The sequence below is a fragment of the Poecilia formosa genome, unplaced genomic scaffold (genome assembly GCF_000485575.1).
Source record: "Poecilia formosa unplaced genomic scaffold, Poecilia_formosa-5.1.2 Scaffold8, whole genome shotgun sequence".
NCBI lineage: Eukaryota > Metazoa > Chordata > Actinopteri > Cyprinodontiformes > Poeciliidae > Poecilia > Poecilia formosa.
Genome location: NW_006799947.1, coordinates 40,472 through 68,299, shown reverse-complemented (window position 1 = coordinate 68,299; position 27,828 = coordinate 40,472). Strand labels below are relative to the sequence as shown.

General features: G+C 38.7%; 1 protein-coding gene across 1 annotated transcript; it reads left to right on the top strand.

Annotated features, from left to right (window-relative positions):
- Window positions 1-273: 273 nt before the first annotated feature.
- Window positions 274-26,990, top strand: LOC103155312 (centrosomal protein kizuna). The gene is made up of 12 exons (XM_007576965.2): window positions 274-372; window positions 2,560-3,154; window positions 3,310-3,568; window positions 8,090-8,209; window positions 8,810-8,962; window positions 10,003-10,153; window positions 12,146-12,302; window positions 13,922-13,984; window positions 16,407-16,496; window positions 16,688-16,757; window positions 24,064-24,104; window positions 24,675-26,990. Exons 1-12 carry the CDS (start codon window positions 274-276, stop codon window positions 24,776-24,778), a joined length of 1,902 nt encoding a protein of 633 aa, XP_007577027.1. The 3' UTR covers window positions 24,779-26,990.
- The last annotated feature ends 838 nt before the right edge of the window (window positions 26,991-27,828 follow it).

The window sequence follows — 27,828 nt, the reverse complement described above, 5'->3', positions numbered from 1 at the left end:
CAAGAGATCACAATATTATTTTCCTGATTTCAAATGTGGACATAATTTTCACTTGCATGGCCTTCTTCTGTTTTATTTAAGAATATTGTTTCAGTAATCACCCCAACTATACATTGTCTTAGAAAGTATTGACACCTCTTAAAAAGGGTTGGTATAGAAAGTTCTCACTTTCTGTCATGTTAGACACTCAAACTGAAATATATTTTAATGGAGTTTTATGTGATACACCAACAAAATGTTCTACATAATTGTGTCGTAAAGAAGTTACGAAACATGGATTTCATAATTTTATACAAACTAAAATTTGAAAANGAAAAGATTTCCAGATTCACTGAAGCGAGCAGCAAGACAGAGGAGCTGGAAGCAGCAAAGGTGAAAACTGTTCATATTTTGGTGCGATTAATTTTTTTTGGGATAAGACCGTCAAGCTTCTTGTGTATGCTATATTTTGTTGCTTTTGTGCTGCTGCTTTATATTTTGTGCTTATTTTGTTGGTTCTTTTTAACTCGTGCTCGATGCTCGTATTTAAAAAAATGTTTACAAGTTTTATGCAAATTACAGACAGCTCTATCGGGGCTCTGTTTTCAGATTTAGGAGAACAGAAGAAAGCAGACATTATGCCTGGTAAATCTGTAGAGGAGTCTACGTTTAAACTGTGTATCTGTAATAGCACAGGTGTCTAATCCTTGCTGGGGAATCTGCACAAGCAGTGTAGTTCAAGCCCATAGCTGCTTTCTCCCTTCACTTAAAGCAGTTAAAGCTCTTTTAGATGAAATGTCTAAGACATCTCACAATAACTTGGAGCATGCTGTCTAGAGCAGTCACTTGTAACTGTGTGCAGCGCCCCCCCCACCCCCACTCCCTCAGCCTGTCGATATTGTAATGAGCAAAATGGTACCGTCACTCCATTATGCATACAAGCCATTGGCTGGCAGTGTGCATGTCCCTCAGGCTGCAGCATTCATTAAGGAAAGCTTACCGGGCTGAAAGCTGGAGACAGATGATAACGGGATATGATTTTCATATTTAATACATTCCTTGGAAGAGCACACGCGTGCCGCAGATTGATAGAAGAATCAATTGCTACTTTAGTGAAACACTTTCTACTTTGCCCTGCAGCTACCGATGGAATCACTCAGCCAAGAAATTAACTTTTCCTCTTTTTTTACCTACTTTGTGGATCTGCTGGGCAGGCTGCATGGGTTACAGTGAATGTTATTAAGCAGCTAACTGTTTGGTATTTAAGACTCTTATCAGAAAAGAAACAGAAGCTACGCTTTTTGTTGTTATGTTTGGAGGGAGGCTTTTTTTTTTTGCTCTTTTCTCTCTCTCTCTCTCTCTTCCCTCTTGGTGACATTGCAGACATGAATCAAAACTTGTCTAAAGGATTTTTCACAAGATTAAAAGTTAAAGCATTGATCCTGACACATTAGTGTAAAAAATAGTAAGAATAAAACTCTAACCTTTGCCCAAATAAACTACATTTCTTATGAATCAGGCTGGCGACATGTAGCAAGTGAATCTCAATAAATAATGGTATTATTTTAAATTGTGTTTATGTGAGTTGCAAATCTACTTAAATCATATAGAGATTAATTACACAGAGTGTGTAATTTGAAACCTTTTCATTTTCCATTATTATGGCTGACAAGTAATGGAAAATTCTGTGTTTTGGAAAACTTTAATATTACATAGCACCAATAATAAACGTAATTTTGATAATTTTGGTTATAATTGTAATACACAATCACTCGGAAGACTCCTGGCTTGATAGTTATCCAGCAGACAGTCATTGGCATCTTTCATGGATGAGGCATGAAACGTCATTGCTAAAAATCTGGCTGTTCAGACTGCTGTGTGCAAGGATTATTCTTGGAAAGTTTAGTTGAAGGGGAAAAACAAGCTGCCTAGTTAAAATTTTGAAGCAATACCCAAGAGTTTGCATGGAACGTGGAGGGTTGAGAAGCTAATTTATAGTTGAGCTGGAATTAATGCTGCCACATTCTCCAATGCTGTGCCAAAAATACCAGCATAAATGCCACTTTCTGATCTCCTCCAGTGCCAAACAGTTATTAATACAAAGGAAACCAAAACCAAAGTATTGATTCTATATACTTTACAGTACCTGGACTTATGGCTCAAATAGCCGACATCGTTTTTTTTTTTAGTAGGTCTTATGATATAAAAAAACATGTTTTGTAAGATTCATGCCAAATTTTGAGATGAAGGTTTTAAGGTCTTGCTTTTTCTTCATTACAATGTTCCCACAACTCAGCGTCTAAAATCAAATACATTCACTTTGGGGATTTTGGAGAGTTTATGTTCATCCAACAGACTAAATATATTGTTGACCTTTTAGATTTTTACTCTACTGCAGTTGAAATATATTGTCCTGCCAGATATGAATCTGTATACTGTATGGGATTTGTTATTTGAATTGTTTAAACAATTTAACTTTTGATTATAGCTTACCAAAACACTTCTAAATGTGTTAAATAACATTTTCCTTTTCAGAAATAAAACTCCAGATGAATGTTTTTCTGCTTTTCCTGAATGCAGATTAAAGCTGTGCAAAGGCGACAGTGGGACAACAGCAAGAACTTTAAGCAAGTGGAAATTTTTATGGACCGCCAGACCTCCAGGGGCTATGATGCCGAAGCTGGCACCACAAGTGTACACTCACACCAAGCAGTGCAGCGATCGCCCAATCGCAGCGTTCAGCCGTGCGAACGTCTACCGAGTGGCCTTTTGAAGGACTTCAGAGTTGGCGGAGAGGATGCCGCCAGTAAGCGAGCGCATTTATCAGATGACATTTCAAGCTCAAACGATTCCCCTGACGGCTGTAATTTGAGTGACAAACATGAAAGAGTGTCGGGGCTGCTCCCATCTGCTCGCGCCTCAACAGCGGCAGCTGGTTGTGTGGCTTCTGCAAGTGATGATGAACGAGAAGCTTCACCTCTGGTGACCTTGACGAGGTCTGAGAAGAATCCATTTCCCGGCAACGGTAACCCTGCGATGGCTAAGAATCCCGCTGCAGAACCCACTGACTCCCAAGAGGTGGCTCGCAAGCCTCTCATAATGGGAGATGAAGAGAGAGGTCTTAGCCATTTGAAGCCTGAAACCACTTTCAGAAAAGGAGCTCAAGAGACATCAGGTTTGCAGTGATATTTCTTCCTTACTTCCTTGTTGTAGCTTTTATCTGCCTTCACAGAAACAGTTTTTAGCACTTTATTTTGCCCTTTGAAGTTTTTTATATTTTTCTTAAAAAAAAAAAAAACAAGTGATACTGTTTGGGTTGTTTACATTCAGGAAAATGTGAGAGTGTTGGAGAATCATGCTCAGATGTGCAGTTGTCAGAGAGCAGTTCCAGTGACCTGACAATTTCTTTGACACAATCGGAGCTCGAGGAGGATTTACCAGTGGAGGCAGCATCAGAGAGAAATACCTCTTGCAGAGGAAGTGGTGATCACAAACAGCATCGTCCTGATTCATCCCCCCACTCTGATGAGTCTAAGAACACAGAGCGGTTAAACGGTGAATCCTCAACACCGGGGGTGACTTTGAAAAGGTAAAGTATGTTTGAAGTGTTTTGGTTTCTGAAATTTTAAAGAGACTATCCAATGTTGTTTTGTTTTCACCTGTAAAGCTACACTGACAGCTAAAGTACTTCTGGGTAATGTTGCATGGATTTCCACTATTCAGGGTTTTACAAAATATAAGATTTGCACTGAAGAAAGAAATCTGCATTTCTTCCTTATTTGTGTTTGGGTTGATGACATCACAAGAGGGATGTGAATTTAGCTAATCATCGAGTCATGAACACTACATGACAAGAAACTTTTAATATAGCATTCAAGTTGTGTTTAAATACAAGGGGTTGAACTTTATGTTTTTGATGGCCCCCAAGACATGATGGATGGCGAACAGTGATAGTGAGTGTCTTCTGGACTTTAACTCTTAAGACTTTGTTCTATTTTCAGTATTTTCCATTTGAGTGGTGTCCCTACATATTCCTTACACAAACATCATCTCTCTGATCTCTCTCATCATTTGGGCCCACTCTTCTGTACAAAGTGCTTCCAATTTATCTTACAGTTTTTTTAAGTAAAATTTGGATACGTGACTCTGTTAAACAACATCTATTAGTAGAAGGTCAAAGTTTTTGTTTGATCATCAGACGTTCTGTGTTATGTTAGAAAATCCTTGTGATCTTGTGATAAATTCACATTTCCTTAATTCTCTCTTTTATGCTTCCAAATTTTACTGTGACCTTTAACCCCTTGATTACTGTAATCAGTGTCAAGTGTTTGCATTCTGTACAGACTCCATTCTGAATTATCCTATTGAGATGCAAAGGGTGAACTTATGGTACTTTGACACATATATTAATTCACTATGTAGATGCAGTAATACTATATTCATGATATGTTGTGCAGCCTTATCTGGAGTATTAATCTGTCATATTTTATAGAAGTCAACAAGCCTAAATAGGGGATTTTGTAGGCAGTATACTTCTATATTTCCTAAAAATATTGAACTACACGGAAATATAGAAAATATGAAAACTGGTACAAAATTGTTTGTTTACAGGCACGAAATGGAAGCAGGAATAAATTAAATAGGAATGTGTACGTAAACAAGAAAACACTTGGAACAATTTGATAAAAACACAAAGAAAAATGGGAAAGAACAAAAAAATCTAATCAGTGGCTTTATGCCTTTTTTGTGTCATGAGAGACATTTTCACATAGACTGGTTTATGGAAGGATTCACTCTCCTCTTTTCTTATTTAAATAATTATTTGCATCAAACCAGCAAAATAAATCAAAACCAACTGACAACGGCACATTTTTTCTGTTTTCTTCTGTTATAGTACATTGTCCTTTTAGAATTGGCACAACTTAGTGAACCTTTTTCCAAAAACCTAAGCTAAGCTTGCATAAAAGAATGTTCTGCACGCTCATCCTGAACCACATTGCAGTTAGTGATAGTGGGTGAAGTTCTTTGCAAGTATCAAATCTGGGGCTGACAGAGAGGAGCTGAGGGAGTCACAGTCCATGCCACAGTGTTGTCTGCAGCTTCGCATTAGCAGTGGCTGTTGTGGCAGTGATGCATCTTATAGAGGGGAGAGCTCAGGACCTGTCCACAACAATATTGCCATAATCCAAGATAATGCTCTAACAGAGCAATTTTCTGCTTGAGAGACCTCAGGAAGTCCCCACTGGAGGAGGAAATTGTGGCACCATAGAGTGTTCTGGAGGGTGGGCATGTGGACAGCACTTACAGCCACAAATCCTTAGCGTGATGATGGCTTCTGAGTTGAAGGATCACTTTGGATGGAGTCGGAGTCACAGAAAACCCCATGTGAATGTTTTTGCACACAGTGCTTCTGCTTTTTCCCCTCTTCACATAAGCAGGCCCTTTTGTGCATTTTACAAACCACTTTATTTTTGTGCATTTGTAAACATATTTGTTTATTTTTTTTTTCTTCACTCTCCCCTTATGCTACATTATAGATTATACTCTGCTTACTGTACCTGTTATAAATATCACAAACCTTTCTGAGCACTAATTGGAAGCACATTATTTAAAAGTTGGTACAGCCTTTGTGTATTTCTAAAGGAGTTTGAAAGATTATATTTCCCCCCCTAATGATGCAGCAGGCACATTTATGTGTGGTCTAGCATACTTTTTATGCTGTGACCCTAAGAGGAGTTGCAGTTAGCCTGCAATGGAGAGACGACGGTGGGGGCTGCTGCCACCATTGTTAACACAGAGAGCTTCTGTGTCTGAGGAAAGAACCAGAGGCTTTGATGTAAAGCTCAGAGAACATCCAGCGTCTATCGTCTGCCTCTCTTTCCCTCTCCCTTAAGGTTAGAGTTTATATCGCTCCTTCTATTCAAACCCCAGTCCCAAGCAATTCATTAGATTATCCCATTATATTTTCTTCCTCCAGCCCGGACAGACTGAGAGAGACTGAAATATTGTCTGGGTTTCTTCTCATAATGGCCCCAGTGTGTCCGCCTCACAAATACAGTTTCACCTAACTGCACAATGGCTCGAGGCTTTTTGGTACTGCCAAGCGCCTTTAGTCCAAATTAAAGAGCAGTACATCATGTTAGCAGTACAGAATTAGTTATAATTAATTCTTATGTAATTACAATGTCGTTGTAGGAGCATGCAAGGTAAAGGAAGGAATATACTGCATGTATTGTACTGTGTATATTCAGACATACATGTATATACACTATATAATGTATAATAAGCACTGCATTCCATTAAACCTTTTTGTCCCTCTGCAAACTGCTGTCTGCTTATTAGATACTGGTGGTGATTTTCCATGAGTGTCAGCCTGGTTGAATCTTTCTTTCAAATCTTCCAGGCAAATTCATATTTTTTTTTGCTGTTTGTTGGGTGCTTGTGCCGCCCCAGACACTATGCCACCCAGGGTAGTGAGCCATATTGCCTATATCATTAAAAAAACAAAAAAAAAAACATTTAGGTTTAACACCACAAAGGTCATTCTGGGACTAAAAAATTATAAGTCTTTCTCATGCAACTGGAGAAAATTCAGGACACTTCAGTGTTTTCAATGTAACCTAATGGAACTTTTTGGTACTTTGAAACCAGAACTTTTAAAAACCTTTCAATACCTCAGTACTGCTAACAGATCCATGCTTAATATTGTTTTTTTCTTTTCTCATTTGTTTGCTGTTTTTGTTGTGACTGGCATTGTTGTTTCTCTGATTCTCTGGCCATTTTCTATTTTCTCTCCCTCTAGTCCTGCTTGTCCCTGTAATAGATGTGATTTCCCATTCGCTCTCATTTGTTGATAAAATCTGCCCAACACAGTAAAGCAACCAGAACCTCCCATACTGTTTGCATAAGCTGTCAGACCAGGACACAATAAGAAGATAAATAACAGAGTCTGTCTCTTGAATTATCGTCTTATTGTGGAACATGGACAATATTTAAAGCCACAGCTGTGTTGGGACTATTTGTGGCTGTATTTGTCAGTTTGGTTGAGTTATTTTTGCCATCTGTGCGAGCAGTGTGCTTCCTCCTGACACTAATCACTCAATTTCGGGACCAATTCTGTGTGGTAAAAAATCACCCAAGTCAGAACTGTGTGTTGTACAGTATTACTGCTGACCTCTTCCACCTAGTTAAAACATCCTGTGAACAGCAGCAGCATACAAAGTAAAGATATACACGTGGACTATTTGCAGAAAATTCACTAATTTCCGAGATGTTTTCTATAATAATAAAGTTGAACAACTTGTGGCACACCTAAGACACATGTTTTGCCTATTCTTTCAGAATGTTACCAGGAAACAATCTGCGGAAAAAAAGGGGGAGCAATTGTCTGCTGACCCTTAACCCGAGAGCCTATTACAGACTGTCATAAACTCTCTCCGGCCTCTCTTTAAAGGATGGCGGCTCAGAATGTCTCTGTTGGGGTTTCTGGGAGAATTCAATGAGGGCCACCCAGAGCTTAATGCACAAGAAAGAGATGAATTCTGCATATCCCCATGAATTAGGGATCCATTTCTCATTTCATAGCCTCACTAGGCCAGATTAAAGTTTAAATCTTCAACCAAAAGAAATCACCCAGACTCCCCTCTATTTTTCTTTTAGGATTTTTATTTATTTATTTTTTTCTGTGAGCTTTTACTGTGTTTATAAATTCACTCTGGTTAATACTACGTTACTTATTTTCTGCATAAGTAATTTAACTGGACAGGATTGAGCCTGCGTTTTACTACAGCAGCAGACAGAAGTTCTCCTTTTTGAGTGCCAGGTGTCAGAGCTTTTCTGTGCAACCTGTTATTACATGTGGCACCATCAACAGACAGTGAAGTGTTGAAATCCTGCATTGTTGCCGTCACGTTTTGATGGCCGGATTCTCCGGTGGTCTTTGCCTGGAAAAAAAATAAAAAAATATGTCAGATTTTTGGATCAAATGGCATCCTTTTATTTTTTTTGTTTCCTTTTACAATTTCAAACCAAATCGATTATATGACCTCCACTTTTTATTTCCTTTCATCACAATATTTGCAATGTTTTTTTTTTTTTTTTTTTTTTTTAGCCTCTCCCTGGAAGGACTCTTTAATCTGCTAGACAGCATCGAAGGGCGACTCCACGGCGAGCAGAGCCACGTGTACAGAGATTCCTCAATAGATGGGAGACAACTCAATAGGATTATCAGGTACATCCTTCCTGTCTTTCTTCAAACTTTACAATCTTATCTCCCCCTGTCTAAATGGAAAGCCATGTAAATTTATTTAATAGCTGTGGAGCAGTTTGAGCAGACGAGAAAAACATATTATCCTTCTGCTGAGGGCTCTCACATTAGATGAAGTGTCATCACCATCAGGCGTGCGTCTTTATTTCTGAGGGGTTTTTCAAACGCATGGGATTGTTATAGTAACCACCCCGGCTCGATTGTTATTGGGAGTCATAGAGATAGAGGACAGGGAATGTGTTTCATTAGACAGGGCTTCTTTTTCATAAGGTTTTTATACTTCATAGCATGAATCATTTACCATAATTGCTGCTCCTGTCGTAAAGCATAAAAGAATAAATGTTGCACCAGAACAGGGCTGTCTGACTACATAGTGTGTACTTACCTCCGTCTGTTGTGCGACCGTTTGGTGTCACGACCCTCATAATGTTTAGTCGCGCTGATGTTTATGATTATGCTCGTTTAGGATGTTTGTTTGTCTTCGATGCGTTCTCCGCAATGCTGGCCTGGGGCTCACCTCAGGGCGCCATGGCAATAGCTGACCGCTTTCTATATATCGGACAGCCTTTGTGACGATGGCGCGGGCTTGATTGACGAGGACCTTGAAGCATGTGGAACTGTCGTCCTTCATGAGCTTCGGAGGTTGTCATGGAGCACGGAGAAGGGCTGCGTCCTACCAGAGGAGCTGGTGAGAGCGCATCAGCCTAATGAAATAAGGTAAGCGTCAGTGGGTGTTTTTTTTTTTTTTACTATCATGGTGCCTCAAAAGTGATAAGAGGCATTTCTGTTTGAATTTTGTTAATTGTTGCAGTAGTGCTGAATTATTTTGTCTCAACAATGGGTTTTTGTTATTGTTTGAATTATGCATTTACAATGACAATTGTGCAAAACTGTTTTCAATCTCTTAGCTTACTAGCTAAAATATTTACTAATTTATATTAATAAGATTATTTATTATTATTATTTTTTTAAAATGAAATAGACAAAGGTTCTTCAGTTTATAATAGCTTTAAAACAGACATCCAAATCATTATTGCTATAATAGCTGGAGTTCAATAGTTTTCTTTACTAAAAGCATTCTCTCACAGCAGAGGTGAAATCTGCTTTGCAGACTGAAAGTTCGCTGTATGTTCTTTTTTACTTTTATTTTATTTCTACCAAAGGCAGTTTCTGAGATATCGCATGTTACAGTTTGATCGGTCTCCCTTGTCCACAAACCCGAAAGGTCATCTTTGGTGTCACCTCACACGGCATGGGTGAATGTCATGAGTAAATTAAAATGCCCTATCTGCGACTTCCAGTCCTTTTGGATAATGCGCAGTTATACTCTGAGCCAAATCTATGTTCTGCTTCACTAGCCTATTGATTTCACTGAGACCTTTTCTATTATATACTCCAATTCTAAGAGACACATCCAGCAGCGTCGTCCTCTGGAGATGCCAATTGGTTGACCTCGACCTACTATCCTGCTTTTCAGCCTGAGGTCATACCGGTATCTGTGTCTATTCAGTGTTAACTGGAAATTAATCGATAATCTATAGTTCTGACATTGTTTATAGACGTTATGTTACAGAAAAAAAAAATCATTTCCACAAAACATCTTCAAAAATATTAACCTATCAAATGTAATTGGTCTAGTCAAACTTGCTCACATTTATGACCGCTTATGCTCATGATCTTTGTTTACATTTTTCTCCTAAAGAAGGCACATTTTTTGTTCATTTTTCTTGCTGCCCTACCCCCCACCTTAACTACAGCACCAGCCTCCCTCCCAATGCGGCTCGGCTGTGGGATCGCTGGTTCAAGCACGCCCTTGTGCTCAAGGAGAGCCGTGTCCTCAGCACTGAGCGCCTGGTCCAACTGTTTACGCCGCTTCTGCTGGAGCGTGATGCCGACTACAGCCAGCAGGTAGCGTCAAAGACACACATACTCTCTCATAGGGCACACAGAGAGCCATGCAGTAATAACACATCCACCCATTTTTAACAAGCGGACATGGCTTGTTATTATTCTTCTGTTTCTTTTTTGTTTTGCTTGCCCTTGGAAGAAAGTTTTGGTTTTCCTGCTCATGAGATTATTTTTTAATGGAGAGCCTTTTCACACAGCAGTAATTACAAATCACTCTCAAATGGTTCACTATTAAGACAATACTTGCTTTTAATTAAGGTTTTACTCATCAGCTGAATCAGTTAAAAAAAAAAAAACATCTACTTTTTAAAAACTTTCTTTTCTTTTTTATTTGTTTGACATTTTCCTGACACTGAAGTTGCAGAAGTATTCATACAATGCTTTCACATTTTGTCACACTAAAGCCACTGGTTTCATTGTATTTTAGAATGGATTTTTGTGATAGACTAATGTAAAGTAGTTCAAGGTTGTAAGCTGGAAAGAAAAACGACACTTTTAAAAAAATATAAATGATAAAACATGTCATCTGTGACGGGATGTTGCTGCCTCCATTCTTGCTTTTCCACTGAAATATTAATGTTTGGTCTCATCTGTGGAGCACCTTCTTTCATTAGTTTGCTGCGCAAATACGGAAAGGTTTCAAGGGGTGCGAAAACTTTCATAATCAACATGAGATTGTTTACGATCACTGTCCAGCTATGGACCCTTGTGTTTTGCTCATTTGTTTTGACTCATATTACTGGGATTATTGTGGCTTCAATTTGTTGCTGCAGTACACCCGACTCAATGAAAGAGGCAACGAGGAAGGCTGTAGAGCCTCTTGAAAATATGAACTCACAAAAGAAAGAGGGGTACAGCCATCTACATCATTGTATCCAAGTGCATCAGAAAGAGGCTGAGTGAAATCTTTCTCTTCCTTTATTGCTTTGAGTCTCGCTCCATCTATTCCTCCCTCCTGCCCTCCACTCCCCCATCTCTCTCTTTATGTCCCTCTGTCCTCCCGTACGACCGCTCACTCTCTGCACATGGGCTCAGACAGACATTTCCATTCACGTCCTGCCACGCAGCCTGGCTACTCCAACAAATGGGAGCATGCAGCTCGCATGCACACACTCAAAGTGGCCCTTTGAATATTCAAGTGCTAACAGTTGCATTCATTGATATTTAAAATGCAGTGGATGAGCGAAAGCCCTCAACTCACGGTACATTTAACTAAATCTAAAAAAAAAAAAAAGGGATTTTATGGATAAGGATTAAGACCGTTTCTTTCGCGGGAAAGTCAGATCGGCGTGTGTTTGCATCGTTTCCTCCTCTGAAAAAAAAAAATGAAAGCGTTCGCATTGTTGATCTTTTCTGTGACCTGCTGATAACGAATTACAATGCACTTAAGTTTTGTCACTGTCAAAATCCTCCTGATCATCCCCTTCATATTAGCGTTCATTTAAAGTTCCAAATGGCTGTCCAAGGCTGAGAGGCAGCCTTTGATCACAAAAGAGAGATCATGATGGCAGGATTTGATTTGGGTGTGGAGAAAGGAAATCTGTGTGTGGCATCTCCCTGAACAGCTTCTCTTAATTGTGTATCCTCATCACCACAGAGATAAAAATGAGCTGAAGAGGCGGGAAGGAGAGTAGTTTGTCTCGATCCTCTCAACCAAGAGGAAAGATATCTGAAACGTGTTGCACATTAACGGCAGGGTGATTGCATTCTTTAGAAAATTCTCTAATCTCATGGATGAGAAGAGAGGGAGTGAGAAAAGCTAAAGTGATTGAAGGGGAGAGCAGGCGCAACGGCGTGAGAAATAATCTTTTTTTTTGTTTTGTTTTGTTTTGTTAAACGAGTGAGGGGACTTTAAGGTTATTGGATGTTGGTGTATGAACACATATTATGGCTGCACCTCGGCGTGAGCAGCCATGGCCAAAGTTCAATTTGACGCTTCCTTCACAAAATGAGAACAATTAAGAAGGTGGTTTTAATTTGTGCTGTGCGCAGGCCAAAGTGTTGCTGAGGGCACTTCTCTCCCGGTCCAGTGAGGAGGGCCCCTCAGCAGAGGATGAGAGTGACTCTTCTTCTTTGTGCAATAATTCCTCCGCCTTGGCGGACGCAGACGTGGAGCCCTCCCGATCGGTACACACGCAACACATCCAAGGTAACTGCAGATATTTATATCGCACATCATGCTTACAGTGAGAGCTCTAATACAGTTGTATGCAAAAAAAAATGATACACTTAGTACAAAAAAATACAATAAAATCAGAGCTTTTAATTCATTTTAATAAGTTCTTGCATGTAATCAGATCTATAGGTTGCACCAATTGAACCGAGATTTGAACTCTGCTTCTTATGCCACTGTCAACTGTTGGTGTTTTCTTTTCCACAAATTTCTCTCCAGAAACTAATAAATAAAAGTAAAGAAAAAAAAATTATTTCAACCTTCCCACAGTAAACGGTCATCAGTTATTAATATGAGAAGCAGAGGTGATGTCCCACTGGGTGTGTTAGAGGGCATTTTCTTTAACATTTATTTATAAATAGACAATGTAGACTGAAGATTTTCTGACTATATTTTGTCATTTTTATGAGATCAATAAAAAAGAGATTATATAATTATTTAAAAAATGATCCAAGTTTTTCTGGCAGTACATGTCACATACAATCAGTAAATAAATAGTCACATTATCTAATAGTCTTCTTCAGTGCACTTATTCTGTAGACGACAGACAAAATTTAATCATATTTTCAAAAATATTATTTATTGAAATTAAGTGGAAAAATTGACTAGACAGCAGAAGTACGCATCTTGACTTACAAAAACCATTACTTATCACAATAAATCTTAATTGTATTATTTTATTTTACCAGGTAGTTAACCATTTAGTAAGGTTAGATTATTGCAGAGTTTTAAGCTCACTTCAATTTATGCTAATACTTAACAGTCTGTGTTACTTTTGCTGCCTGATTTTGAAAGGCTTTTTCAAAAATCATTGTCAAACCCAGCACGTTCCATGACAATGGAGACTGAAGCTTAAAAAGGTCAAATACAGCAATGTTGCTGTCCTTGGTTCATCCTTCCTGTTAACTGTTAAAATACTTTTTTTCTCTTTTTCTGTATCTATCATGTTTGGAATCCAGGATTTTCCCTTACAGATGGAGGCTAAAAGCTTAAAATAAAATGGAGCAGTGTTCTACTTTCTTCAGCCTTCCTGTTATCTGCTGAAAGCCTTACCCTCTATTGCCATATTACAGCCTCAACAAACCTCAGGCATGTTTTGACATGTCATAGAAATAGTTTCTTTTTAAATAAGTCTCTGCTTCCGCTTTCTTCACTGATGCAGCGAAGAGCGACTGTTAAGTACCGTTCTCTGAGTAACAGCATCCACACTGAAGACTGCTTTGGTTAGAATGACATGGAACACATCACCCAAAAGGACTAGATTTTTGAGCTTACAAAAAGCCAACCAACCACTGGTCAAGGCCAAACAAGCTGGAAATCGTTCAATTCAGGTTCCATAGACAGTTTCTTTGATCTTCTTCATAGATGTAAACTCTATTCATTGCTATTTTACTTTTGTTTTTTTGACTCTTTTATACAGACAAACATGCATGTTCTTTTGTGGAAAGCATGTTTGCAAAGAACATGTTATTTACTTTGCCAGTTTTTATGCAGTCTTTCATTCAGATATAAAGAAGGACCCCCTTACCAATTTTTGCCCAAGACTCACTTTCTCCCTTGCGTTGCTTCTCAGTGTGTGCTTTCCTTTCTTACAGAACTACAAAGCACTGAAGAGGACAGCCAGGACAAAAGCCTGGTGGAAAGTGGTCCTATTAGAGGTAAAAAGGCATTGCTGGTGCCTCAGCATTCACACTGTCCTTATGTTGTGGTTTGTTTTTCTTCCCACTGCAGTGAATAATGGGCTCCTTTACACAATGGCTGAGGCAGGATGATCAAGGTGAATCCAGGGTCAAAGTCCCACCTGAAGAGCCATGCTAGTTCTCTCTAATTATCTCCCAAGAAAACACTAGCAGTGTTTCCAGCCTGGTCCGATGAATTTTGGCAGGACTTATAATTCGCTGGCCCGGCATAATGCAGTTTGCTTTAATTGTCAGGGCGCCAGTGTAGGCAGTGCAGAAGATCTGTCATCGGTTCTCATTATCTTCTAAACAATGCTCCGGCAGGGCTGGACTTGAAAAAGTACTAGATGTGACGGCATCCTGGAAGCAGTTGGTGTGCCCATCCCTCAGCTCACCTCTGAAATGTAAAGCCATTCCCACATTACCCGTGGCTGTCCGATTTCCAACTGGGCTTTTCATGTCTTCGCATCCCTAAGGTGCACAGCCTGCAAAATGAGTCCAGTTTGAAATTGTACACCTAATCAAAAGAGCTATAACCAGCTTAAAAAAAACATTACTTAAGATTTTGCAAGGAAAAGATTTTGCTTTTCTGAGCAACATCAGTGTCGCAATCAAATACCATGACCTTGGAACTGAGAGTAATTGCTCAGCGATGTGTACCAGTAGCCTTAATGGGTAGATGTAAAAACGGAGGCTGCGCAAAGAGCTCTGGGAGATTGCTATTCTATGTCAACACTTTCAGCAAAATAAATAAATTTTGTATTATTCAGTGTCAGAAACTGAATAATTACTTTTAAAACTAGTTAGGTATTGATAGATTTGGCCACAAGAGATCACAATATTATTTTCCTGATTTCAAATGTGGACATAATTTTCACTTGCATGGCCTTCTTCTGTTTTATTTAAGAATATTGTTTCAGTAATCACCCCAACTATACATTGTCTTAGAAAGTATTGACACCCCTTAAAAAAGGTTGGTATAGAAAGTTCTCACTTTCTGTCATGTTAGACACTCAAACTGAAATATATTTTAATGGAGTTTTATGTGATACACCAACAAAATGTTCTACATAATTGTGTCGTAAAGAAGTTACGAAACATGGATTTCATAATTTTATACAAACTAAAATTTGAAAAATTGTCATGCAATTATCTTTTCAAACTTTTCTCTATCGGCTTTGCTCATCTTCAGATTTTTGCCCCTCATTCTTTTATGCAAAATAACTCAGGCTACATCAGATTGGATGGAGAGTGTCTGTGAACATTTCCAAGCCAATCTTCTCAATTGGATTTAAGTCTGTACTTTGACTAGGTCATTCTAACACATCAATATGCTTTGATCTAAATCATTCCATTGCAGCTCCGGCTGTTTGTTGAGGGTCGGTGTCCTGTTGGAAATTAAAGTTCTGACCAAGTTTTATTTATTTATTAATTAAGTTTATTTGACAGGGACAGACGCACAATAAAGAAACTGAATAAAGTAGCGCTCCCATGCCTGTGTCATGGCGCTTATAGCGTAAGTTGATTTGCAGGACTTGTCCCTTGATGAGCTTTTATAAACAGTACATCTAAGATATGAAATAAGACTAAAATAATAAAATAATTAAAAGTGATGACATAAGCAATCACACACGAAGCAGAGTTTCAAGTCTTTTCCAGCTTTTAGGATTTCCCCATATTCATCTTAATCCGACTCGCCAAGTCTGACCAACTTCCCTGTCCCTGCTGAAGAGAAGCCTCCACATAGCATTATACTGCTGCTACTGAGACATTTTGGCCTGATTTGACCAGAGCACCTTTTCTGTTTGTTTGCTGTGGTTAATTGGCTTGTTTTTTTTTCTCCTAGCCAGTGTCAGAAACACCAAATCACTTGAGTGAATGATTAGTAATATTTAAACTGTAAGTGGTATGAACTTCTCTAGATCTATTCTAGTCATTCTGAAGACACCAAGTGCTTTTACACTTATCAGTTTCCATCATCCAGTCTAGCTCACAGCATTTTAACGGTCATAAACCGATATGCAGATGGTACACAACTTTGGATTTAATCCACATGTGACAGGGGAGGCTGGAATCACAATACTGCTCTACTTTTTGATGGTCCATCATCTAAAAATCCAATTAAAATACATTTAAATTTATGACAAATTTGTATTTTCTTTTCTCTCCCCCAACAAAACACCATTTCTTCCCCTTAGATATTGTTTCCCAAGATATTGTTTCAGTCACGGGTATCTCACTCCCTTATCAGCAGTGAACCAAAAAAAACAACTAAAACAAAATTCATCATGTCGCCTCATCAAACACTAAAACCTGTGGAAGTCAGAAACCCGGCCTTTTAAGCAAATATGTGACCGTGACTTTGTATGTGTTTGTGTCTGTGTGTGTGACCCCTGAGCAGAGACAAAAGCATATCAGTTACTTAAACAGTCAGCCATGCAGAAAAGACTGCCGAGTTCTGAAGAGGAGGAGGAGGAAAGCAGCTTTTCGGGTGAGCGACTGCAACTTGATCATTTAAAATCTCAATGTCTTTTGTTTCCTCATTTGTGCATATTAAGAGGAGCCCAGGACTAGTTTTGAGCTTCCTTATAAGTATGAATGCAAGTATGGACGGTGAATTAGTCTGTGATGAGATCAATCAGGAATCAAATGGTTTTATCTGGGCTTGTTTGCTCTTTTAAGGAATAAATCATGGCCATGAAGAGGACCTGGGGAGGGCCAAACGCTCCTCACATCAAGACCCTTACCCTCGGTAAGAACATTGTTGTTATTCAACGGGCCACAGGAAATGGGCCACCAGACACTAAAGTGGTTGATGTACATTTGCATGGCGGCTCTCATAATTCCCTGTTCATTTCCATAAGATCAAGGGGGCGCCACCCATTAACTCGCTTACAAAGACAAAAGGCCCCTAAAGCCCCTCTTACTCACTGTTAGCCGGGTTCAACCAGGGTTCCAGGATTCAAAAGCAAATCAGCTGCCACGAAAAATAAATTGGAGCCGTAATACTACTGTTTCCAGCCTTGTTGTCAGAATGCAAACAGATCATGTCAAGAACAGAATCACCGAAAACTGTTTCAGAAGAAGGGGACTCGAGAGTCGATAAGGACAAATGTCCTCTCATTTGTCACCCTCCAAACATTATTTACCGTCTAATGATAACTGGCTCAGCAGAAGCTCACACCGTCTCGGTTGCATTTGAATATCAACACAACTTCATCAAATCTGCAATCGCTTTTTAGGTCCTCAGAGCGCCTCTTCACCACAGACCCATTTGGGCTTTAGTAATGGCTGGGTAAACGTTATGAGGAATAATCTTCTCTGATTTCATGTGATTACTGGGCAACACGCTGACACGAGGGCTGAAGTCTGTATCTCCCTGTCAAACAAGCGCTCCAGTCTGCCTATTAGACCATGGAAGGGTCTAATGGCCTGGCTCTATTGTGGTCCTCCTCACTCTTGCCCCTGCCAGCTCCACTGACCAATGTATTTAATAAACATGAGCCAATTTTGGGAAAAAAAAAAAAAAAAAAGCCCTTCTCAGGTGGTGTCTGCCTCCCAGTCAGGGATGTGCATGTGGAATCCACAAAGTGTGTGATTAAACAAAATTTGCTGGGCAAAATGCGGACATCCCGAATGCAATGGTGAGACATAAGGTGTGTGTGTAAGTAAAATAGGACAAATGGGTAGTTAGGCATGCCTGACATTGTAATCTCCTCTCAGTTGGGAGAGAGAGACATCCTAATCTTCCCCTTGTCGTAACACAGATATCTCTAATTTTTCCGCTGTGCTCTGATTTAAGCATTTTCCTTACCGCAGCTACTTTTGCAGTTTATTGCTCCCACAAGTGGTCTGGAAGCCTCACACTTCAACAGAAGCACAACACTGCAGCTTTTCTCCTTCTCTCCGTCTTTCTTGCCCCTTCCTCATCCCTCTTTGCCTTTTCCTCCCCTGTCATCCCGTGTTTTCCTCTCCCTCCTCTCCTCTCCCGCTTGTTAATTATTTGCTTTATTTTGTCAGCGAGCTGATGAGTGACTTCAAAAGGAGGACGGAGCTGGACTCGAAATATACAAAAATGGCTCCGTCTCTGTTGTCTTAGACAATAATTATGATTTGCCTGTTAAGCCTGGGACTACAGCAGAGGGATTGTAGTTTAAAGCAGAGGCTTTGGTACAAAAATGCATTTATAGCCCTTTGTGAAGCTCCTCATTATGTGTGGGCTCGATTCATTAAGTAATTGGTTTGCAGTTGTTTACATGAGTATTAAGGCCTTCTATTCAGGGCCTTTGAGAGATACATTGTGCAAATGTTGCATGTTATGAATGCAGAATGAGAGGCGGGGGGCCAGTGCTATTGGCCAAACACTGCTCCCGGCTGAAAAGCGAGAGAAAAGCTCTGGGTGCTGCTTTGCATAGTAATGACTCGGCCTTAATAAGCTTTACAGATTAAAAACATGCAGTCTATACAAGATGCAAGGAGATACTCTTAACACATTTATATGCGCTCATTTCTCCATTATGGAGTTGGAGAGATTTGGAGTCTTTCATATTCTTTTTTTTTTTTCCCCCTCTGCTTTGCTTTCTCCCACACAGCGTTTTTCAGTCTGATACTTTTTATGGACTGTTCTGTTTATTGTGTTATAACTTGGAGGGAGGCGGCTGATCTGCAACATTTATTACAGATTTTTTTTTTCCCCATTGTAAATCTTTTGCAGTCAAATCACTTTGTGGTTGAGTGGGGATGAAAAGAATAATGCACGAAGGAGTGAGTCTTAATAAGCAGCTGCACTCCATGTAAAGACCACTTGTTCCCCTTTGTATGCGAGTGCATGCCGCTGCTTCCTCTTGTGGAGGGAATAATCTTGCTTTTCTCTTCTGCAGGCATTTTTAGACGCCACTCCCTTCTTATTTTTCAGTTCAGGTTTTTAACTTACCATTTTAACCCACCCACCCTTTTCCACCCAGGAAAAAAAAAAAGAAAACATCCTCAACGCACGTGCAGACGGACAAAACAAAAGGGCGCAGCCGTCCAACGGGATAATAAGTGCCGTGCCTAGAGCCTGCTTGACAAAAACCTTGACTCAACCATTAGTGGTTTACAGCTTTGGTTTGGACAACAGGATGTGCTCAAGCATTCGACCTCAAATCACTATGTGTCAAAATCAGAAGCTCTATCTGTCTCCCTTTAGACCCCTCCCCTCTGCCTCGCGTGAGGTGGGGGCTGCGTTTGCAGCATTGACGATTCACCTAAAAGACAGATGGAGGGCTGGAGGGGGACGTGAGCTGAGAGAGGGGAGGGAAAAGGAGGAAAAATAAAAACGAGAACAGGAGTGGGGATGGAGTGGTCTTTCTGCTACAAAATCCAACAGTGAGCTAAGTTAAACAAAAAAGAAAAAAGAAGAAAAGCAATGTAGCACATCAGAAGGATTATTTTTTCTTTTCTTCTCTGAATGTGTCATTGTGGAATTACACTTCATAGAAAAATAAAGAAATTACTAATTGTTTTCTGCTTTTTACACCAAACGTTGTTGGGTTTGCCACTTTCAGCTTAGGCAATAAGAGAAACCTAGAGATGCACCAATCACCTGAACTGAGATCATAATGAGCCAATTTTCTCCTTATTTTCTTTGATCAGCAGATTAGACTCTTAAAAATATATATTTTTTATTTTATTTTCATTGATTATATATAAAGAAAGAACTTTAAACACTTGAAGCACTTTCTAAGCACATAACAAAAAAATATATATATATTTTTTCACAATAATGGAGATAATCTGGTAAAAATAGAAGAAAAAAAAACCTGTTAGACTAATGCATGTATCCGAAACATGTATTAGTTTCAGGATTGGTGTTACATTTGGAATTGACAGGTCAGACCTCAAAGTAATCTGATATCACTCACACCTGATAACCATTAACCCTTACTCCCTAAAATAACTAAGAAGAAAGGCAGCATTTAGAAAGTCTGACCAGTGGAGGTCACTGTACTACACTTGCTTTTTAGGATTTAACATCTTGTGCGATAATAAAACATGCAATTCTATTTTTGACACGTTCTATTCTTGAATATTTCTGAATATTTATATCGGTGAGTTCAGTCCTTGGAAGAAACAAGCCCCCAAAAGCACAAAATATACTATAATAAAAGGGCTGGTGTAATAGGCTGTAATAAAAGATGCTCTTTTCTAAAGTGTAGCTGCAGAAACAGCCAATCAATTTCTGCCACCCCTTGTCTGGGCTATAAAGCAACAGAAGCGCCATGAATGCGCTGCCCTTCATCCAGCCTTTACACCGACAGTCTCCACTAGACCGCCACCAGTCACTGGGAGAGCGTGTTGTGTTGAAATCAGTGGCCCAGATACCTCTCACGTTGAGCTGCAGTACTTGCTCGCTGCCAGCAGAGAGCACTCACACGTTGGAGAGCACCCACTCATGCTGCACTCACAGGCGCCTCTCACTGTTTGCCCCCACGGAGGGGCTACATCCTGCTACCATTCAGGCCCGTTAGAGCACATCTAAGCGGAGCCTAAACAATGTTTTTGCAGGGTCATAGCTGGGATGGGAGTAGGAGTTGATGGGAATGATGAGGTGATGGGTCTCCCTTTACCTTTAGACAAGCACAGCCGAGCAAAAAGTGCTATTGTGCTATTAGCATTTGTGCGTGGGCGACAGGGGCTTAAAAAAAAAAAAAGCCTAGGATAAATAAAAGCAGGTTGTAGCTGTCGGCAAGGCAGTGATAAATGCTTGGTAAGCATTATTTTCCTTGACAGTCCTGCTTTTTCCTGGTGAGACTCCTGGATAAAATGGAAAATGCATCTGTGTGACTCTTGGACACTGGTGTTATGAATTTGCTTGATTTGCAGTTAAAGGTTTTATGGTTGTGTATTTGAGTATAGGCATTAACTCACCTCATACGCAAATTGCTGTTGCATTTGTTTAAGCATTATACTGTTAGGTGCATTAGTCTGAACACTTTTGTTGTAATTTGTCATTATTAATATAATTGAGTACTTTTTTAAGTGGCTGCAGATGCTGCTTGCAAATGCTAGATCAAATGAGAAATGGATCCCAAATTGAGAAATAGGTCAGAGTTCTTTTAGTGAGTTGTAAGTTGCTGTGATATTCTTAAAGTAGCATTGTTTCTTTCACTAACAATTATTGTGCGTGAAATAGGAGACAAGGACTGTTTATTAATGTAAATATTTGTATGTTAACTATATGTCAGTGCATTTCTGACCTCAAATACATACACTACTTTATAGCGATCACCAAAAGCAATTCATACTTTCATGATATTAAAATTTGCTCATTTTTATGCTGTAACTTTTCAATGACTATATTATAAAGTGGCAAATAGAATGTGGTGGAATTTGAGAAAACTTTTAGTAAATGTAAGCTGCTTTAAGGGTATCTTGGTACTTTCCAAAATTAAACATAACACAAAAGCTGGATAATTATTCAGGCTATCTGCTCCGGTAGCCAGCTTGCAATTGATTGTCTAAGCGATCTACACTTTTAACACCGCCTTAATAAAAGGGATGGCTTACCCTACTTTAGTTTCAAATTTCCTTTCATGCTGGGATTTTTCTCAAACCAACTGAATTTATCTTCTTGTTTCTGAGGGACATGTGTACAGTTTTTTTCATTTTATTGATCAATTATTTTCAGCTGACCGGCAGCTTTCAGCCAAATATGCAGCTTTATTCTGAAAAATACAGCTGGAAAAAAACCCCCTCAAAATTCTCTTGCATCTCTTTAAAAGGGACTTTGAAAGTTTGGAAAGGTTTGACATAAAATTGGCAAAAAACATAAAAAACTTTAAAACCTTGCTTTACCATGTAATGGTAATGGACACATGCCTAGTAGTAAAACATCAATTACCCTAAATCAAAGTGAGAACTAAAAATGTGTTTCCTCAAGATTAGGAACAACAAAGTCTGTGGGGTCAGTTTGGTTTTAAAGATTATTGGGAACAACTGCTATATTCGGAGATAAACAAGAACATGAAACAATTTCAAATCCCACATAAAGTGAACAGATACAACAATAGGGGGGAAATACATTACAACAACTGTAATTTGCATCATTTCACACATAATGTTCACCTCTGTCTTTCTAGCCTGTGAAACACATGCCAGCCAGTTCTTACATATTCAGATCATTGCCTCGTTTAAGGGAAATTCGGGAAAAGATGAACTGTGATAAATGTTTGTGGAGACTGAATTTTCAGGTCCGTGGGGTCAGATCCAGGCTTGGTTCATTGTGGTAATGATTCTGTCTTAAAATCAATACTGCGCCTCAGTGAAGTGGAATTGTTGATAGGCCGTTCCCGTTCTGTGGGGGGAAGTTCGAGAAAAGAAATGCGCAATTTGCTCTGTGAAACGGCTATTACTGCGGCAGAGGAGAGGAAGTAATTTCACCGATTATTGCTGTGTTTTTGCTGCATCGTGGTCCGCTTTGGGTCCTCTATACCGCAGCTTTAAATGACTATCCCTCCATTGGTGTTTTTGTTAAGCGTTACTGTTTGAACTTATCTGTTGTTCAGCGTAAAAACATGAACACTACTATTGTGAGAGTTTCTCTGACTTTACAGGAACTCATTATCTTTATGCTGTAGCAAAGACGCAAAACCTGTTGCGTAACCATTTTCAGGTTTATTTACTCAAATGAAAGACTATTCATGTGTGTTCAAGTATCAAGCTTTTAAAAATTTGCAGCTGCAAAAATATGAAAATCTTTATAGTGTTAGTTTGCTAACGACAGCAAGGTACGAGTGACATGTCTACAACCTAGCTGACTGCAAATTGGCTAACTGAGCAGATACTCCAGCTAAACCATCGAATATCAGCTAATATCTATCAAGAGCAAAACAGGAAATATGTCAAATATTCTACTAATACTACTTTATGTAGTAAGTGTTTGTTAAATATTTGTGCTGAACATTTCTGATTTTCAAAATTTCTGAAATGACCCAAAGTGGACATTTTACCCATTGCATTTGCTAGTTTGCTAATTATCTGTTCTTAACGTTCACATTTTTTGTATGGTTCAATGTATTGTCTGAACAAATGTATGAACTATTCATTTACTAGAAAACACTCTTATATGAATTTACAGGTTATACTTGGGTAATTGTTATATAGTTTCTAACACAAAAGCAATCTTCCAGTTTGGCCAGGGAGGTTCATCGTTTTTTCTCCTTTCCTCTCGAGTCTTGCAAAGCACCAATGTATAGTTTTAAGCATGAGCAACTGGAATGGAGCCAAGGTAATTTACTCCTCATGCTCGTTCAGTCATATGTGCCAAGATTTAGCGGAGGAGATGAGGGTGATTGAGAGGACAACAATCAAAGAGGTCATGGGTCTGTAGTGATGCAGATGGAAGAAATCGTAACACAGCTCTTTTTCCGTAGTGCAACAAAACAAACTGCATTATTTCTTACTTTCTTCAAAAAGTAAAAGATAGACATTTCATCTATGTGTGAAATAGATGACGGAAAAGCCATGTGGATCTGTACGCTAACCTGGGAGACGATGGGAATATGATGTAGGGGCTTTGAATAGGCTCTGTCATGATGTAAATTAAAGAGGACGCCTTTAAAAGTGGAGGGGGTGGCCTTATTGCATATGCATCGAGGTAGATCAAAGCCTTTTCGGAGGTCACACATTTACATAGCGATATCACCGGAGCTATGGGAACCTGGCAACCCGGTCTTTGGGCTATTTTTGAATAAAGAGGGCCTTGTGGAAGTCTTTTGCCGTCAACAAACTTCCTCCCGCTTTAGTGTCTGAGTATAGCTAAACCTTATTCACTTCTGTGTGGCAGAGTTGTGTCAATTTTGTGCAACTGATTGATTTGTGTCTCTTTATTCTCCAAGATTCTGAGTGATTTTTATGTTACATGTTTTACATTTGAAGTATAAACTTTCAGCTTAGTTTTTAATGTACTGTGTGCACAATTACTGATTTTGGTGTAAATTTTATACTTGCATTTTTTGTGCGGAAAAAAATAAAAAATTAAACTTTTACCTGTCTACTAACTAGCTCTGTATTTCCAGGAAAGGAAGTTCAAAGGTTCATTCTGCTTTGCAAACAAAAGGTGAGTGTAGACGCTGGTGTCTAATGTAATATATGTTAATTACACCAAACAGACCACCATAAAAAAATTGCCTGTTAGCATAGTGGAAATTCTTGTAAAATTGGAGCTTCACAAAAACTCTCAACCGTTTGATTAAAATTTTCTGTGATTGCAGCTGAGTCTTTTGAAGGAAAAAAAAAATCTTGAAGCCAAATCTAGTCCGCTGAAAGCTTCTTTTGAAGCCACTTATTCAGATGATAAACAACTAAAACGACCTGTTTGGGGGAAGATTCTGCCTCTTATTTATTTATTTTTTTATATAAATATACTATCATTTTTATTGTTTTATAATTTACTACTAATAGAGGAGAATGTTTTTGGCTCTTTTGGCTAGCAGACTGGTAAAAATAAATGATAAAGATAATAAAGAGCAAAGAAAGCTGCTTTTATTTGTGTTAAAAGTGAAACTGGTTTTATTTATTTTATTTTTTTTTGCAATGTTACACAGCGCTCTCTTAATATTGTCTTTTTTAACTTTGTTGTTTTTGCAGGAGATTTTGCTTTAATCATGTGATTTTGTGTTTTGTAAAGACTTTTGGCAGGAATCTGATGACAGCGACTTCGAGATTGAAGCGGCCCTACGTCCTCCGACTTTCAGCGCAAGCAGTGATGGCACCCATGACTTTTATCATTGATGTTTCTGCAATGCTCCGTATTATATCAGTGCGAGACACATGGCAGATCGGCTCTTAGTTATTCACCCCGTGACCATACTTTTATTGGTCTGCATTCTAAATCATATGCACAGCATATTGTAAAAACAAATAATAAAGTTGACAGCTCTCACACTGGATAAAGTATGTGAAGAGTTGTCCAACGCTCTGATGTTAACCCCGCTTCAGTCTCTTTATCTGAACAACTCTCCCGGCTCATAATAACAGCTCGAAATAGATTAAACTGATCTTTTAAAGCGATTTGTTTGCACTGGGCTGAAAATCCTGCATTTCGAATGCTGCAAGCATCTCAGAGTGCTCTACTTGCTGCAAGCTGGAGTGTAGTGATGTGAGTCACCTGTGAAACGACAAAGCACAATGGCCACTCTGCTCGCTCCGGTGTGACCCGTGAACCCGCTGAAGAGGCTCATCTCTCAGGGCACAAAGTGTAGCAGCGCTAGCAAACTCAGAACATTTAGAGACCCCAACAAATGCTCTAAACATTTTCTTAGGGCCGGAACAGATTTGTGAACTGAAAGTACAAAGATGTGGTTAAAACCTCTCTCTTATAGTGTGCTAATGACTCATAAGTAGCTGAAATTATGCTTATATTGCAAAATAGTCTTCTGTAATTTAGGATTTTCCCGCACATTGAACACCCTGTGTCTATTATTAACTGTGTGGGAGGCTACATTCCAAGGTTTACATTTATAGTTCATTATTTCTGCCGTGTAAAATTTCCAAGCTGAGATGTGGTAAAAGCCCCCTGGCACACAGTGTCAGCAGGATTCCATTAGTCAGCTTTTGGTGACTTTATATGCCTGAACCTTTCAAAGTAGAACTCCACATTCATTACCAATAATGGCTTCAGTCGGCCCTGACCCAGCACAGGAAAGGGAATGGGGCAGAGCAATTTACAGTTTGCTAAAAGGTTCCCTAACATAATATCCAGTTAAGGAGCATGTCAACAGATACTTGTGTGCGACTGATGGCTCATGGTGAAAGTGGAGTTATATTGTACTAATGTGTACTAACAGGAATATTTTTTATGAAGATCTTCTTTGAGTCTGTGCCACTGAGACAATTGGGATGCTATTCATATCATTTCTTTCACTCTGTTATTGGCGCAAGTACGTGTTGCAGTTAAAAATGGGATTTCAGACTCAGGTTGTCAATGGATGGAGCTCGTCTCTTATGCTTGTTTGGTTTTATCAAAGCAGCTCATGTTTTTCATTGACATTTTTACCTACATTGCCACTCTGAGGTTTACATACATTCATTGTTGCCATTAATGCTTTTAACGTGGGACCTTAAATGATTCGAACTGTCCCTTTATAAGGTGCAATAATATAATGTAATATTGCTTCAGTTAATTTTAAAACTATCAATTTGATGCACAGGCTTGAGTTTATTTGGAATTTTACCTAAACGTGGGTCAAAATCATAAGGACAAGCTCGACTATATGCAAACACCCCGCTCACGTTTTCTTAAATGCTTCTGGGCAAGTTACATAGGCACGCACTTTCCACAGTGATCAGAAAGATTCTGGGATCATTCTGAGTATTTGCCTCCTGTCCAGGCACAGACCTGACTTTAAAGCCATATACTTCATATATTTAAGTCTTGTTCAGGTTGAGGCCAAACGAGAAGCTTAATGTTGCTTTTTTAAAGCAACAATTCTGTCCATGTTTAATTCATACAACCCAAACTGCCACCATCAAATGAGATACAAGAAAAAAAACTTATCAAAATGCTTTTTAGCCAGCTGCTGGATAGAAAATCTTGGATAAAATTGGTTGTGGTATCAGTGCAGTGATCCCAAAAAAACAGGATTTCCCCCCCAAACTGGTGTTGGAATGATTAAAGCAGACTGAAAATACCCTGACTTCAAATCAATCAAAAATATCAAAGCACTAAATCTAAAAGCCTTTTAAACCAAGCTATGTTCTTTTTAATAGGAACAGTGTTTAAATGTCCAGTCGCCAAGTTCATTGGTGAGAACAAAAAGTTATTTGTTTTTTTAGCAATTTGAGAAGGGTATGTTCAAGCATTCATATACAATTTTGACTCTGTGGATTTGAGAAATTCTGCCCCAAGGCTGACATTGAAGTTGAAGGCTACATAAATGTGTAATCGTTCCAAAAAGGAAAAAAATAAAATAAAATAAAATGAAAAGCATCCTTAAAAGCCAAATAGATCCAACATTCATGCCTATGATCAGCATACAGTAACTGATTGGCACGGTACGCTATGTTTTTTAATGCAGAAATGTTTTGATAAAAATTGTTTAATTTTATGAGTGCCAAAATTTCAAAAGCTATATTTTTTACAGATACTTTACATATGTTTATTGAAACTAATAAGAGAGAGAGAGCAAGGAAAGATGTTTTGAATGAGCCAATCTTTCTTGTAAGTGAAGTCCCCTAATCAGCTGTTTCTGGGAAAGTAAACAGTGAATGAGAGCTGTGTCTACACATTGGGAGGAATGTGTGCATGTAAAAATGTGATTCGTGATTCGTATCTTTGGAGACTTTGCTAAAATATGTAATCAGAAACAAGGGAAATTCACTACTATGAGTGATCCCTCACTCAAATGTTAGGTTTTTTTTTAGGATTTGAATTATTGCCTCAGAGAGAAATGCCAATATATTTGCATAATGGTCCAAAAACTTTTTTTTTTGTTTTTTGTTTTTTAAGGTTAAAAGACCTTTTCAGTTATTTCCTCACTTTGGGGCAATGTCTTTCACATAGGCCTCCAAAATTACCATTGATAAAAGGAATATGTATCTCTAGGGAAAGTAAAATAAGGCAATATTGTGTAAATCTGAAGCTGTTTGATGGTGTAGCTACACCAACAAACATAAGTTGAAATCTAAAATAAAAATAAGAATGTAAATTTAAAATGTTTTCCTCATTCATTCAGCTAAATGAATAATTTCCTTATTACTGGTTCTACCTTTGAGTTGTATTTTTAGCATTTGAGCTTTTTGTTGTTACTTCTCATTCAGATCCATCTATTTTACTTAATAGG